This window comes from Paroedura picta, chromosome 3 (assembly GCF_049243985.1).
Source record: "Paroedura picta isolate Pp20150507F chromosome 3, Ppicta_v3.0, whole genome shotgun sequence".
NCBI lineage: Eukaryota > Metazoa > Chordata > Lepidosauria > Squamata > Gekkonidae > Paroedura > Paroedura picta.
The window spans coordinates 73669049-73684943 of NC_135371.1; the positions used below are offsets into that span (position 1 = coordinate 73669049).

Consider the following 15895-nt stretch of genomic DNA (forward strand, 5'->3'; position numbering starts at 1 on the left):
ATGACAACTGGACAAATTTCTACTATGATTCCAGCACTTCACCTTGTTAAGAAAAAGCAAAAACTCAAAGGCATTTATAGTGGAATGATATATATAAAGGCATTTAAAGTGGAATGATAATACAAGACATTGTCTTGTCTTGCCACAGAGTAACTAGAATAAGTATTTCTGTGCATGACTATATAGAAAATTCAAAAGGTTACTATAAACTAATTCATTGTAGTACAGTACTCAGGCAGCTGTACCTGTTGCATACAACTTATCCTAATTATTCTGCTATTGTATATACATACTTACCCACCATGTTCAGTGTTGTAAAGATTTATCTCTGAGCTATAGCAATACATACTATTTACTTTAAAAATTACAAATACTATAAATCAATCCAGACATGTTCATTATTTCAATACTAGTCATTAAAATGATCTGAAAGTATCTAAATGCATCAATGAAGAACAGAAAATGGTCACAACTTCAGATCAGGTTTTTAAAATTATTACAGCTTTTCTTACAAAGGCTTTCATATAATACTAAAATGCCTATTTCTTGCATATATTCTCATGTTTAAAGACACAATAAAAAAAGGCAGCAGATGAGGAAGAGGATGTGAGCAAGAGAAAACTCATTTCATTTTCTTCCAGTCTGTGTCATAGGCCAGACTATGCACAGGCAGGTGCTCATGTCTCACAACTGTTCCAAAATGCGTCATCTTTTTTTCTTTTGGCACGTCTTGTTATTTCATGGTTCTGAAGCAGGGAGATGCAGGAGATCAACACAAACTCTCTGAACAGGAAACACCAACTTTTTGCAAGTTGGTTGCCAGTCCTCAACAGCAGGAACTGAGTAGCTTCCCAGGCAGCAGCAAAATGAGAGCATGACCTGCAAACATGTCCTGTTGTGATATCCCTCTTATGCAATAACTTGATTACTCCAGTTTGGCCACCTGAGACCTTTTCTAATAATCAGTAAAGCAGCGAGGGGAAAGTCCAAACAATAAATGTAATATTACGGGGGGAAATTATGTTTCCAGAGCTTTTAAAAAGGCCAGGACTAATTTACACTGGAGAGAAAACTTCCTAATTAGTTTCAGCTACTTGCCAGGGTATTTTGTTTATCACTCGTATAATCCAGAGACATTAGCAACTAGGATAATTTGTAACTTGGTTTCCTGATGATAGAACTTAATTTGAAGTAGGAGTCTAAATGTTTTCTGAGTTTACAGTGGGCAGCTTAACATCTCACCGGATTTGCAGTAGCAGAGTGCCTTTGAGGACAGTAACTTAAATTAAAGGCATTCCTTTTCCATTATGTTATTGTTATACAGCACCTCACAAGAGAAACACTACACCACCACATTATAAATATCAACATTAACATAGCTTTTTAGAAGATAAAACATGGATTTATTTTTTATACCATAATATTCATATTGGGCCATCTAAATTTTCCATTCATCGCTGATACAGTCCTTGCACAACAAGCTAGCCACAGTCGTTCACACCAAAATCCAGATAAGGAACAGAAACAATCAGCTATCATCAGCTAGGATTTCAGGATACTGGTCCCAGAACTGATCCCCAATAATGTCACAATTCAAAGGTACTGGTGTTTTCTTTAGCCGGGTCACTTCAACTTCTTCATCTTCTGTTTCTTTGGGAATTTTAACTTTTTTTCTAATAACTTGATTTACCTATAAATTCAAATGACAATGAAAAATAACAGAATTGAAGTACTACATGGCTAGAAAGCTATTCAATAGTCACATTTATAATATTACAAAATTTAACCAAATCAGCTGCTTATCTGAAACCCGTCCTGCCCTATGTATGATGAGCACTTGATTTTAAAGAGAGATTTTAAAGTAAGTACTTACATAAACTACAGATGGCAGGTGCTGTCTGCAAGTGGGTCTCCGGGGTCTCCTCTGCCAGTAACAATTCTTAGGTACATGGACCAGCAGTCTGACTCTACAAGCTTGTTTGACATGTTTGTATATGAGGTCCTCCCCCTTTTCTAAGACAGTTTCTGCTGCAGCATGTATGCTTTAGATTTATTGTCTAGTGGCATGTACATTTGAAAGGACTGACTTTATTCCTCATGTATCTCCCCACCCAACCCAAAAGCAGCCCAGAACAGAATTTTCCAAGGGCAATCCGTGCCATGAATCAAGGATGCAATTCCGAAGGACACAAAAGAGCTGAAGCAAAAGCTATTTATTAAAGGTCCTTATCTCCAAAGTAAAGCCAGAGAAGAGAGATGACATCCCGGGGCCAATGATGTGGTATGGCCATTTGGTCTTCAGACAAGCAGATACAAATAACGCTACAAAGAAGCAGGACTACCTGTAAACCAAAGATGGGAGCAGGGAAAGGAGAATGGCTAACAGCCACTGCAAGATCAAAGTAATGGTCCCTGGAAGAAGCAGGCATATATCCCAGGGAGAGGGGCTACATGACACTCAGAACACTATGCTTTGTTTAGGACTGCATCATCAGTATCACAAACATTATGAGACAAAATAAGCTGTGAGAAGCCAGATTCAAGTGGGTAGCTGTGTTGATCTGAAGCAACAGAACAAATTAGAGTCCAGTGCTGCCTTTAAGACCAGCAAAGGTTTAGTTTATGTTCTAGGGGCCAAGAAATACAATGGGAGCTAGATTAGGGGGGTGGAGTGGGAGAACTCTGCGGATGGCCTCCCCCTCCCCAGGACCTGGCAGGGGCAGCTCTCACAGCATGGATCTGCAGCCCTCAAGACTCAGTGGGAAGTGGAAGGTGGAGCACCATCCAGAATATATACACCCGCATACATACATACATACATACATACACACAATTCCGAACTACATTGCATTACACTAGTCATAGTTGCATTACAATCTACTTATTCAAATAATTTATTCTCACATGCTACCTATAAGTTTTAACTGATTACTTCCATTCCATGACATTATATCTGAAGAAATATTATATCTGAGGAAATATTGAATGTAACAGTGGATGGATATGAACTGGTCAGAAAAAACAGAATAGATCGAAGAGGTAGAGGAGTGGCACTGTATGTAAGGAAAGGTCTTATCTGTCAGGAAATTCTAGTGAAGGAATATCTACAGTGGAAAGCATCTGGGTGAAAATAAGTGAGGGGAAAACAAACAGTGTGGTGGTTGGTGTCTGCTACCGATCGCCTGACCAAGAGGATGTGGATGCTGCACTTTGTGAGCAGCTTGAGAAAATATCCAAGCGGCAGGACTTTGTCATCATGGGTGACTTCAATTTCCCATATGTGTGCTGGGAAACAAACTCTGCAAAGTGTCCTCAGTCATGCAACTTTCTGATTTACCTGGCTGACAATTTCATTTATCAAATGGTAGATGAACCCACAAGAGGTTCAGCCATATTGGACTTAATACTGACCAACAGGCAAGAGTTGGTGGATGAGGTGGAGGAGGTGGGGACCCTAGGGGGAAGTGACCATGTCCTCATAGAATTCCTTTTGAGATGGGGAGGCAAGGAAGGTTGTAGCCAGACGCGGATGTTGGATTTTCGTAGGGCAAACTTTAATAAACTCAGAGACATGATGAGTGTCATACCATGAACAAGAATGCTGGAAGGGAAGGGGGCATGTGAAGGGGGGGCACTACTCAAAAAAGAGCTATTGCATGCTCAATCAATTACTATCCCAGAAAGACGAAAACACTGCAGGAGCTCTAAGAAGCCTATTTGGATGAACAGAGAACTTCAAGAGGAACTAAGAAAGAAAAGGAAAATGTTCAGGAAATGGAGAGAAGAACAGAGATCTAAAGAAGAGTACTTACAGGTTACTAGGCACTGTAGATCAATCACCAGAAAGGCCAAAGGTGAGAGTAAGCTAAGATTGACCAGGGAAGCCCATTGTAACAAGATTTTTCAGTTATGTGAGGAGCAAACGTAAAGGAGGCAGTAGGCCCACTGCTGAATGCAGATGGACAAACTCTAATGGAAGATGAAGAGAAAGCAGAAAGGCTTAGCGCCTATTTTGCATCTGTTTTCCCCCACAGGTCAAAGGGTTTAGGCACATCTAGAGATGGCAGTAACCAAGAGATAGTGACTGGGTGGCAGGTTGACATGGACAGAGAGGTTGTCAAGAGGCATTTAGCTGCACTGGATGAGTTCAAATCCCCTGGGCCGGATGAAATGCACCCGAGAGTGCTCAAAGAACTTTCCGGAGAACTTGCAGAACCCTTGTCCATCATCTTCGGGACCTCTTTAAGGACTGGAGATGTCCCGGAGGAGTGAAAGAGAGCAAACATTATCCCGATCTTCAAAAAAGGGAGGAAGGATGACCCGGGAAACTACAGACCAGTGAGTCTGACCTCTGTTGTGGGAAAGATAATGGAATAGATATTGAATAGATCTGCAAACATCTGGAGGACAATTTGGTGATCCAAGGAAGTCAGCATGGATTTGTCTCCAACAGGTCCTGTCAGATCAACCTAGTTTCCTTTTTTGACCAAGTAACAGGTTTGCTGAATCATGGAAATTCGGTTGATGTCGTTTACTTGGATTTTAGTAAAGTTTTGATAAGGTTCCCCATGATGTTCTGATGGATAAATAGAAGGACTGCAATCTGGATTTTCAGGGAATTGGTTAGAGAATCACACTCAAAGAGTTGTTGTCAATGGTGTTTCATCAGACTGGAGGGAGGTGAGTAGCGGGGTACCTCAGGGCTCGGCCCGGTACTTTTTAACATATTTATTAATGATTCAGATGAGGGGGTGGAGGGACTACTCATCAAGTTTGTAGATGGCACCAAATTGGGAGGACTGGCAAATACTCCAGAAGATAGAGACAGAGTTCAACGAGATCTGAACAGAATGGAAAAATGGGCAAATCAGAACAAGATGCAATTTAATAAAGGTAAGTGTAAAGTTCTGCATCCGGGTCAGAAAAATGAAAAGCATGCCTACTGGATGGGGGATACGCTTCTAGGTAACACTGTGTGTGAACGAGACCTTGGGGTACTTGTGGATTATAAACTAAACATGAGCAGGCAGTGTGATGCAGTGATAAAAAAGGCAAATGCCATTTTCAGCTGTATCAACAGGGGCATCACATCAAAATCACAAGATGTCATAGTCCCATTGTATACGGCACTGGTCAGACCACACCTGGAGTACTGTGTGCAGTTCTGGAGGCCTCACTTCAAGAAGGACGTAGATAAAATTGGAAGGGTACAGTCGATAGCAAAGAGGATGATCTGGGGCCCAGGGACCAAGCCCTATGAAGATAGTTTGAGAGACTTGGGAATGTTCAGCCTGGAGAAAAGGAGGTTGAGAGGGGACATGATAGCCCTCTTTAAGTATTTGAAAGGTTGTCATTTGGAGGAGGGCAGGATGCTGTTCCCATTGGCTGCAGAAGAAAGGACACGCAGTAATGGGTTTAAACTACAAGTACAACGATATAGGCTAAATATCAGGGGGGGGGGAATTCACAGTCAGAGTAGTTCAGCAGTGGAATTGGCTGCCTGGGGAGGTGGTGGCTCCCCTTCACTGGCAATCTTCAAGCAAAGGTTGGATGCCGACTTTTCTGGATGCTTTAGGAGGCTTTGGGCTGATCCTGCGTTGAGCAGGGGGTTGGACTGGATGGCCCCGTCCAACTCTATGATTATATGAAATGTGCACATGAAAGCTCATACATTGGATAAAACTTTGTTGGTTTTACAGGTGCCAGTGGACTCTAAATTTGTTCTGTGAGAAGCTGTTCAGTAAACTTCATTCATGGATCTGACTTTCCCATTCCAAACACAGAGTGTAAATTGCCTAAAGAATTATTTTAAAATATATATACCCAGTGTTTCCACTTTATGTATCCAAGATAGTTTAGAGCAGCGGTCCGCAACCTTTTGGCTGCCGTGGACCGCTGCTCTGGAGTGGGGGGAGAGGGCGGCCCTGGGGCCCACGCACGCGTGGCAGCAATCCATTTCTTTGTCTGACTCTTGAAATGGCCTTATCCAAGAATACAACGGGTGCTAGAGCTAGAGCTTGGCAGTGGAAAGAGGAAGGGGAGGAGTTGTCCAGTCTGTAAGGGCATGGGGTTGAATGTGTGTGTTGTGTGGGAGGTTGTGGTGGCGTGGTGGCAAATGAGGGCATGGGTGTGGAGAGATGGGTGCCAAGAACCTGTGATTTGGAATGTTCGTTGAGTGTGGGAGAGGACTGACCTTTGGGAATTGTGGCATAGTGGTTACAGATGAGCTTTCCAGAGCCATGTGATATGTGAAGGGAAAATTAGACTGGAGACTCTTCTTAGGGGAAGATTACATGGCAACCAATTCCTCCCAGTTCTGTGTTGTTTCCCTTTTTGTGTGAATTAGGCCACAGACACCGAAATGCCTCTCTGTCCTAATACACATGGGGTAGTCACAGTACATAGGTATCCACCCTGTTCCTTCTTCTCCATTTTTTCACTGTTGATAAAATGTGATGTGCCCACATGCTTCTTTCATGGTTGCTCCATAGAAGAACAGATTTTTGTACCCTGTTGTTTACTACCCAAAGGCTGTAAATATTTATTTAGATCTTGCTGCATTTTCCAGACTCACAGGACTGATGCTGGTCTGCCTATCTGCGCCCCAGAATACGAACAGTTGCTGGTAAGGGCTGGCCATAGCCCATAGTCCAGGAGGACACACCTGCACAACTTCCAGGAGGACACACCTGCACAACTTCCTCCCAACTGCAGGCAAAAATGGCTCCTTTGAAGGCTGGACTCTGAAGCATTGTACGATTTTGAAGTCCTGCCTCCAAACCTCCAGGAATATTTCCAACCCAGGGGTAGCCAACCTCCAAGTGTGGCCTGGAGAGCTCCTGGAGAGTATAAAGATCAGCTCACCTGCAGAGTATAAAGATCAGCTCCCCAGGCAGAAGGGGCTACTTTGGACAGGGTTGTGGTAGAGAAGAAACATTTAAGGCCTCCCACACAGGTTGTTGTTGAATTGAAAGACTTGAGGCCTACTGCACAGGGTTGTTGTGCCGATGAAACAGGAGACAAAAGAGCCAGTTTCCTGTGCAGAATAACGCAGTGCAGTGGCCTCAAATCTGCAGAGAGTTGCAAAGAAGAAAGACACATGGCTTGGCTGTGTCTAACCCCCAGGCAGAGCAGTATTTTAAGTGAGAAGGGGCTTTTCTGTGGCCTCCCTGTGAGCCACCTGTTTGGCAGAAGGGGAAAGTTCCCCTCCCTCAGAAGGAATGCCCTCAGGCTCCCCTGCATTGCTCTTGGAAACGCCTCCCTCCCCTCAGTCAGGGGCTGTTAAAGTCTCCTTCCCAGCAGGCCTGAAGGGAGGGAAGGAGTGGGATCACACTCTCCAGCCTCCTGCCAGCTCTGTCAGGGTTCTGAGGCAAATTTACAGTTGGACATGACAGTTAGGACAGCCTTGGGGCGAAAAGGGCTGACGCAGCCTGTCCAAGTCTCTGTTCTCATCCCCTTGGCAGCCCTACTGACCTCCTCTCTCTGCGGTGGTCAGGAACAGATTGTCAGCAATGTCTCCTGATTACCCTGGAACTCTGGTCTGTCCTGGAGAGGGCCCAATCGGAAGGTGCTTCATGCCTTCCGACTGGCCCCTCCGCTTGTCAGTCCAGGGCCAAGAGGCCAATCCAGGAGTTTTGATCATGGACTCAGCCCACCCCAACACTCCTTACTGTTTTATTAAGAGGGACAGATGTGCTTGCTTCAAAATAGGAAATGTAATACAAAGAGAGAAAGTTGTAATAAGATATATAGCCATCAATTATAGGTAAGATCATACGCCCTTCATTGTACAATAGGGACTCTTGAAAGGGCATGGAGTACACTGTAGGAGTCTGTAATGTGAGAGAAAATTCAGTGGCTATTTCCCCCCCTCTATTTAAGTAAAGATCTTCTGCTCTCAGAAAAAGTACTGGATCCAACATAGTATTTCCAAAGTTTGATCATACTATGAAAATATCCAAGGGATGTTTCCTCGCCATAATTGCCACCTTATTTATTTCCCTAAGAGCAGATATGGTTTTGTTCTAAACCTGTTTTAATGCATACATGTACAGGTAAAAGTCAAACATTTTCATATTGCTGTTATAGCACCTCCTGTCCTCTTGCACAGGATCCATTCCCAGGGTAACCATGAATGGAAAACAAAGATTTATTCAAGGTGTGATGTGATTACTCTTGGTTGGTCTTAAAGGTGCTATTGGACTCAAATTTTGTTGTGCTACTAGAGACCAACACAGCTATCCACTTGAATCCATCAGGAATGGTAAAATCCATGAATATTGATGGGGCATACTGGGATACCAAAATGCTGAGAAAGGACCCAGTATCCATGATGGTCATCCAAGTTGAATTCAATGACAGGACTGGATCATATGAGCCAGCTAGTCATGGCTGCTTGAATTAATCATGAGATGGAGGCAAAATACTTATGCCTCCTCTTCCTCAATGCATTAACTGAGTGTACAGTGTGTGCGTGTGTGGGGAGGTGGGGTTCATGTCACAAAATGATGTTGCACCTAACATCACAGATCAAATAACCCATGCAAATAACCCATGTTTGTAACTATATTATAAATATTATTATAAATACAAGCAGAATTTGTGACTTAACTGAATAAACTTTTTACTTAAAGAACAAAACATTGTGGTATTTAGTGCCTAATGCAGACAGCCTAGATTAAAATGGGGAAAAAAGTGAAACGTGCAGGGACAGGTGAAGGTATTTCATTATATAAAAAGGTACAGGTATTCCAGCTGAACACAGACAACTCTGTACATCTGTCCTTTTCCAACTTCCTGAGCAGGAGTAATAACTACTGGGTTTCTTGAATTAGCTGTACTTGAAACTAGAATTAGCCATTAAAAAAGCTCCAGCATTTCAGTTCTAGTAATAAGCACTACTTCAAATGGGAATGCCATGCTCTGAACTAGTGCCTGAAGTCAGCAGTGGGCTGGATGAGAGTGAACTAGTTGAAACTTAATTCTGACAAGACTGAAGTTCTCTGGGTTAACAAAAAAGCAGGCTAGGGACTTGAAATCTCTCCTGTCTGGCATGGGGTTATACTGCCATTGAAAAGCCAGGTATGCAGTTTGTGTGTGCTGCTTGACACAGCAATCACCTTTGTCAAGCAGCACTCAGCCAGCTTTGTCCAGCTTTGGCTGGTGCTCCATATGCTACCATTCCTGGGTCAATCAGATCTAGACTACATTGGAATGCTACATTGGAATACTACATCTAGACTGGAATACTGCAATGAACTCCTCTTGGGACTAATCTTGAAGAGTCTTGAAAAGTTGCAGCTAATGCAGAATGCTGCAGCTAAACTGTTGGTTTGAACCAGCTACTGGGATCATATGACTCCAATACTATAGCAATTACACTCCTGAGCTACAGTTATGACCCACTCCTGAGCCCAATTCACGGTTAGCATTGTCTTTTAAATCCCTACATGGCTTGGGATCAGGGTACATGAAAGGCCATCTTCTCTTATACATTCCTACCTGGGAATTAAAATCACAGAGAGAGGCCATCCTGACTGTCCCACCAATCAAAGAAGCTCATCTGGTGGGCATGAGAGAGGGACTTTTCAAAGGCAGCTCCACAATTATGGAACCATCTCCAAGGGAGATGTGCCTGGCCCCCTCACTCTCAAGCTTCTGGAGGCAGTTGAAGACAGTTTTATTTAGCACTGCATTTTGATTTATTCAGTTTTTTATTGGCAGTCCTAAGTGGAGTTTTAAAACTGCGACTTTCTATGTGTTTTTATAATTGACATTTTTTTTGTTTTTATTGTGTTTTTGAATAAGCCACCCTGTGTTCTGCAAGGGATAAAGCAACTAATAAATGTTTTGAATTAATAAAAATATAGCGGTGAGCTCAGTACATGGGCAATTGGTAAAAGACTCTTTACTTTTCACAAAATCCCAAGATACATTGCATAATTTTTTAATAAACACCATGATGCCATTTTATACCCACATAGGTGCATGTATAAATGATTTTACCTTTTGCCACACCAGAACTGTTCCTTTTCTGTACATCAACGGTTCATTGTTGTAGTTAATGTTGAATTCAGAAAATAAAATTTCATTCTTATCACCTGCAAGTGTTCCCTGAAGGAGGAAAGGAAAATCATATCACATTCATGATGACAAAAACCACATTTTCACTTTGGGACATTATCACAAGAATACATTATATCATCCAATAATTTTCTACTCAAGGGTCTATATGAGCCCTGAATTTTGTAAAATATTTTCCAAGTCTTGCTTCTACAAGTGCATTCAGAATTCATTGATACTTCTGGACAACTGGACTTACAACCGGACAAAAAAGGATTTTTTTCTCCCTCCTTTAGCTAACTTGTTAAATTGCATTCTACAGGAACATTGAAACTCAGTATCTGATGTCCTAATCAGACCTGCATATATATTCTCCACCCACACCATATACCATTTTCAGCCAATATTACTGCTTCTCCTATTTGTACCCAAATAAATCCAGGAACATACAGAGAACATTCCACATCCTCCATTCTCAAGGTTGATTTTGTTCTCAAACCTAATTTCATCATTGCTGAAACCAAAATCCCAGGCCTCCTTGTCAAAACATGCACAGCGCGCTTTATCTCTGTCCAGTTCTACTTCCCTTCCCAAATAGACCCTCAAAATTTATCTATCAAGTTCCCCTTCTCTTTGCTTCTCCCCTTCTTCAAGCTTCCTCAGCAAATCTTTCAGCCACTCATTTTATTTTTATAGGGAGTGGTCGTTGACTAGCGTTCCCTGCAGTACCCTAGAGTAGTGGTCCCCAACCACCGGGCAAGCTTGCGGCCCAGGAAGCTTCTTACTGCGGGAGGGGGGGGGAGAGGGAAGCAGGGCTGCACATGCGCGAAAGTGCCGCAATTGCCCTCCCTGCTGCTGCCGGTCCCCAGCCTCAAAAATGTTGGGGACCACTGCCCTAGAAAGCCTATGGCCGATTGATACTAAAATATTAACAATAGTAATATAAGGAAAGGCAATAGGATTTTGCCACCTTTGATACTACAAACTGTTTCTGGAGGATTGGAGGTTTCAACCACTGATGAAGCCAATGAAAACGGAATTGATCTAGAAGCTGTTATGGTTGTTCTTTCTGGTATATAAAAGATGTAAAAGAAATTGTATTTATTCATTGTATATATTATTACAAACATATCTCCCCTTCCTCAAGCTTCCTCAGCAAATCTTTCAGCCATCCATTTTATTTTTATTGCGGGGGGAAAGCCACAGTAATAGAACCTGTTATATAGTTATTCTAGTGGTTGTTTCATGATATAACTTCACTATTAGTAGTGAGAGCATACAATCTAGCCTTAATGTCCAATCTCAATTTTTCCTTCTGAAATGTCCTAATTTTGAGGCACATAATTGGAGGAGCATTTTAAATTTTGATAATTCTAATAAGAATCCAAGTTTAGCTTACAAACACTATTTATAATGCTTACTGACCATGATTTGTTCACTATCTGATCATCCTCATTACCTGAAATCAAGAACAAAACGAAAGAAATAAGTGCTCAAACAAGAACAGCAGATCTAAAGAGACATGGCATATTATATCACTACTTAAAAAGTCAGCCTACCAGAACTCTTGTATGGAATAGTATGAACTGCAGACACTGCTGGCATTAAACACAAGCAACTAACAACCTTGCGTCGAAGAAAGTATCCTACAAAAAATGAACCTTATACCAAAGAAAGAATCTTACCTGTAATCTCTTTTGTGCCTCTACAGGTGTCAAGCCACTTTTCTGTACAAGACTCCAAAATACTGTATTGTAGAGATTATTAATGTGGCCTGTAATGACAGACTATTTTCAGAGTCTGGATTGGGAATTATATTAAACAAGTTTATCTTGGTAAAATAATAACAGTATTGATAAAGGTATTATAAACAGCAGTATTTTATTTCCACAACATATTTTACTGCAGATGATCCAACTATAAATCCATACAACATATTTTTAAAGTAAAGAATTTCACCCTGTACGTCTGCTTTTCCTGGTTAATAAGTGCATGCTTAATATGTTTAAATGAAAAATCACAGCCAAAGTTAACTGAAGTGGAAAAACTTGTTCTTGTCAAAAGATGTACAGAAATCATGCCTCCTCCTTCATATTGTTACTGTACTCATTGCAGAAAAACTAAAACAGAAGTGGTTCACATCTTCCTGTAAACTGGATACAATACTATTTTATGTGCTTTATTATATCTCCGTTAACTATAGTTATTTATTTATGATAAGGCATGTATGCTAGGAGTTCCAAGGATTGCCTGGCAACCAGGCAAGGGACATCTACAGGTCATTTACCATTGCCTGTCTCCATGCCATGACCCCTAGTGTTCCTTGAAGAAACTACCACCCAACTTCTTGGAGGTCTCCCAGCCAAATACTAGCCAGGGTCAGCCCAATTTGGCCTATCTGATGGGATTGGGCTTGCTTGGGCTATTCAGGTAATGGCATCTCCATAACTGTGTAAGCTGGAGACATTTTAAAACAAGCATAGGACCCACAGAATGTTGTAGGGTTGCAGCTTCCCACGCTTCATGGTTATGGCCATGATGAGCCAGCTATTTAATAAGAAAGAGACTGGGGATTTCCCTAGTTTGCAAAACAATGCTTACAATCAGCCTGTCTCCAACTGAGATAGTCCTTTAGATTCTGGTCACTAGGATAGAGTACAACACGTCCATCAAATCCTGGTGGATACAAAAGAGGCTGGTCCACAAAGTAATCTTTCCAATAGAAAACATAGCTGGCGGCAAACTGAGAAACCACAAGAGTCATGAACTTGCTTGCAAACAAAATAAAAAGAGAAAGGACACATTAAGAAAGATACATTAGTATCACTAGATTATCTGTCACATAATGTAATAATATGCTTCTAGTTTCAAATAATTTATTCCTAAGAGGAAGTGTATTTAAGAAGTTAATCCTCCATTTTTCAATTGACTTCCGAGGCATCGTATTCAGCTTATGCCAATACAAGAAATATGACTTCTGACAGAACACAGGAGTAGTTATGTAGGGCAGTGGTCTCCAACCCCCGATCCAGGGACCGGTACCAGTCCGTTGATCAGTCGGTACCGGGCCGCGGCTCCTCCTTGTCCTCTTCCCTGGCTGCTGCCTCGGGGGCTGCCCTGCCACTCTGCCACCGGCTTACCTTTGATGCTCTCCGGTGGCTGTCATGGCTGGGGCTCCCCCTCAGCATGGCACTGCACAACTGCTGCTGGCAGCGCCCCACAGCAGGCAGCGGGAAGTCAGGGGCACCGGCAGGAAAGCAAGTGGAGCAGGGGCTCAGGTGGCGGCGACATCCCTTGGCAAAAGACCCCCCTCCCCTGGCCTCAGTAAAATTGTCAAACATTGACGGGTCACCGATGATTAAAAAGTTGGGGATCACTGACTACACTGTAGGGGACTAGGGCTATTAAAGTATCTGCTGAGCTCTCTGGTTCTCCTCCTGCCACTGTCCTTACAGGAGGCACAGTAAGCCCTAGGGAAACAGTTGGTGGAAAAACTGTTCCTCTCAAGCAACATCAGTTATGAATAGTCTCATGAACATAGTTTCTCAAACAACGTGACTCTTAACTCACTTCTTGGTGGTGCAGAAAGCTGCTGGGGCATAGAATGTTACAAGCCTTTTCTTGGCTTGGAGTAATAGCTTCTGCAGGGAATATATAGCACCAGTACCCAAGGATACTTGGGTAAACTAACTTTTAAAATCCTTGGTTTTCTGCAGGCTAAAGTGGATGCCAATGTAAGTGCTAACATCTTCAGGTGTTCCCTTTACATTATTACATTTACTAGCTTTCTAACACTACTTGTTACTGTAATGTGATAGCACCTGCCCCACCCCAAAATTAGAAAACAGCATTTTATAGGAGTAAATATGCTAATATCTCTATAACAACAACATATAAAGGAAGAAACTGAAGAGAGTGAAGGAATTCTGTGTATTATAGATCTGATCTGTACACTGCCCTGAGCTGATTTAGGAAAGGCGGTATATAAATAAATAACAACAACAACAATGCCAGTTACCTAGAACGCCTCTTAAACCAATTACTTCTTTTTTTGAAAACGAAGCTGTATTCATCACTTTGTCCATAAGAAATTGTGATATCCTCTAGGTCCTGCATTACAGTTTGGGCACATTTGTTCATTAAATGAAGGGCACGGTCATCATTGGGTTTCTGGAAACCATGCTGCTCAGCAAAACTTAAGAGGGGGAGGAATACATATTTAATGTCAAATGTATTCAAAATGACACAGCTGGACCTATCACAATTGTATCTGCTGTACAACCACCCAGGGTACTTAAAAATAGTTATAAAATGGCCAGAGATAATTCTAAGAGCCTCACTAGTAATTCACAAATCACCATCTTCCACAACGAGGTGAAACAATTGTCTTGCTATTGTAGACATTATTTTGCTTTTTAATTTATATGGAAGCAGAAATGGAAATGCTTCTTTTCAGAATTCGCTAACCCATACAATATACATATCTGTAGATTCTAGACAAGTTTTGTATGTGTATATATTTGTGTACATATGTATAGGGGGGAGGTATTTTAATACAAGGAATGAAAACATGTCCTGGATACTTAATTCAAACACTACCAACCTTTTAAAAAATCAATACCATTTTATGTACTTCGGACATATAGTTTCACAGTTGCCCAGAAAGTGACAACAGTAATCCTTACAGTAATGTATAGGGGTGTATTGGTGCCAGGGATTGCCAGTCCCCACCTAGGACCCAGAGACCTCCTGGACTCCTACCTCATCTCTAGACCAGTCTCCCTGGGTGGACTCCATAGTGTTATACTCCACTGAGGTCTCTCCCCGCCCCAAAGCCCATCCCCTCCCGGCTCCACCCCCAAAGACTCCAGGTATTTCCCAACCCAGAGCTGGGAACCAGAACTGGTGATCCCGTACTACTTTTCCTTTTAGAAAATGAAAAGCGCATGCAGATATCACAGGGAAAGGCTCAAAGATCAACCCCAGGATACTACCATGTAATGTAACTCCACCCTGAATCGGGCACCGGTCTTGCACTGAAAGTGGAAGGGGAACTTCGACATGTTAAAACAAAAATTATCATAGCCACCTTCCCCCTCCCCACACCGCCTCGCTCCCACGAGAGTCGCCGTCGCCCATGGCAACCGTGGCAGAGGCCGTCCCTACCGGTGGAAGCTGCGGCCGTCTATGCGGACGACCACCCAGCAGTTTGGCAAACAGGTCTCGTTCGTTTCGAACTCCCGCACGTACTCGAACTTGCTCTTTGCCATGGCGACGTGCCTGCCAGGGGACCACGCGCAGCCTCCGAGAGCAACGCTGGAGGCCGCCGCAGCACGAGCAGGAAGAAACCTAGGCCACGCGAACATCGGCGGAAATCGCCTCCAGAGGCAACCGGAAGGGAGCGGGTCGAGCGCCCCTCTCTATGATAAAGTGAAATCTTCGCCGCTAACCGCTAGGCGGCTGGCGCAGTTGGAGTCCCAGGGGTGTCGTTCAGACCGGCAGAATTTTCTCCGAGGGATCAGCTGCCGTGTGCACGCTCACTCCTTCAGGCGCCGCTAGTGTGGGCGGGCAGGATTCTAGTGCAATAGGTGAACTCAGCTACTCCACTGCAATTATCCGGAGCGCGGAGGCGGGGAAATGGAGAGCCGGGCCGGGCCCTAATGTCCAAAATTGAATGGATTGTGAAGGCCAGGCTCGAAGTGCGTACCAGGTCGGAGCCTTGGTTCCAGCTCCATCCGCAAGGGGTGACGAGAAGCATCCTTTCAAAACTGTTCAAAACTGCAGGGACATCGTTTTCCAGGTCCCTGTTATTGGCTGGTCTCCCTGCACCGAA

General features: G+C 42.9%; 1 protein-coding gene across 7 annotated transcripts; it reads right to left on the reverse strand.

Moving 5' to 3' along the window:
- Window positions 1–1380: 1380 nt before the first annotated feature.
- Window positions 1381–15655, reverse strand: THG1L (tRNA-histidine guanylyltransferase 1 like). 7 transcript variants are annotated; one of them, XM_077326414.1, is made up of 6 exons: window positions 15313–15655; window positions 14081–14257; window positions 12664–12833; window positions 11748–11836; window positions 10006–10113; window positions 1381–1690 (listed from the first exon to the last, which is right to left on the reverse strand). In XM_077326414.1, the coding sequence occupies exons 1-6, from the start codon at window positions 15426–15428 to the stop codon at window positions 1529–1531; spliced, it is 822 nt and encodes a 273-aa protein (XP_077182529.1). In that variant the 5' UTR covers window positions 15429–15655; the 3' UTR covers window positions 1381–1528. The 7 variants fall into 7 exon arrangements, with proteins under 7 accessions (XP_077182529.1, XP_077182528.1, XP_077182534.1 ...); XM_077326413.1 differs by having other exon boundaries at window positions 15229–15655; XM_077326419.1 differs by having other exon boundaries at window positions 12664–12738; window positions 15313–15448.
- Between the last annotated feature and the right edge of the window lie 240 nt (window positions 15656–15895).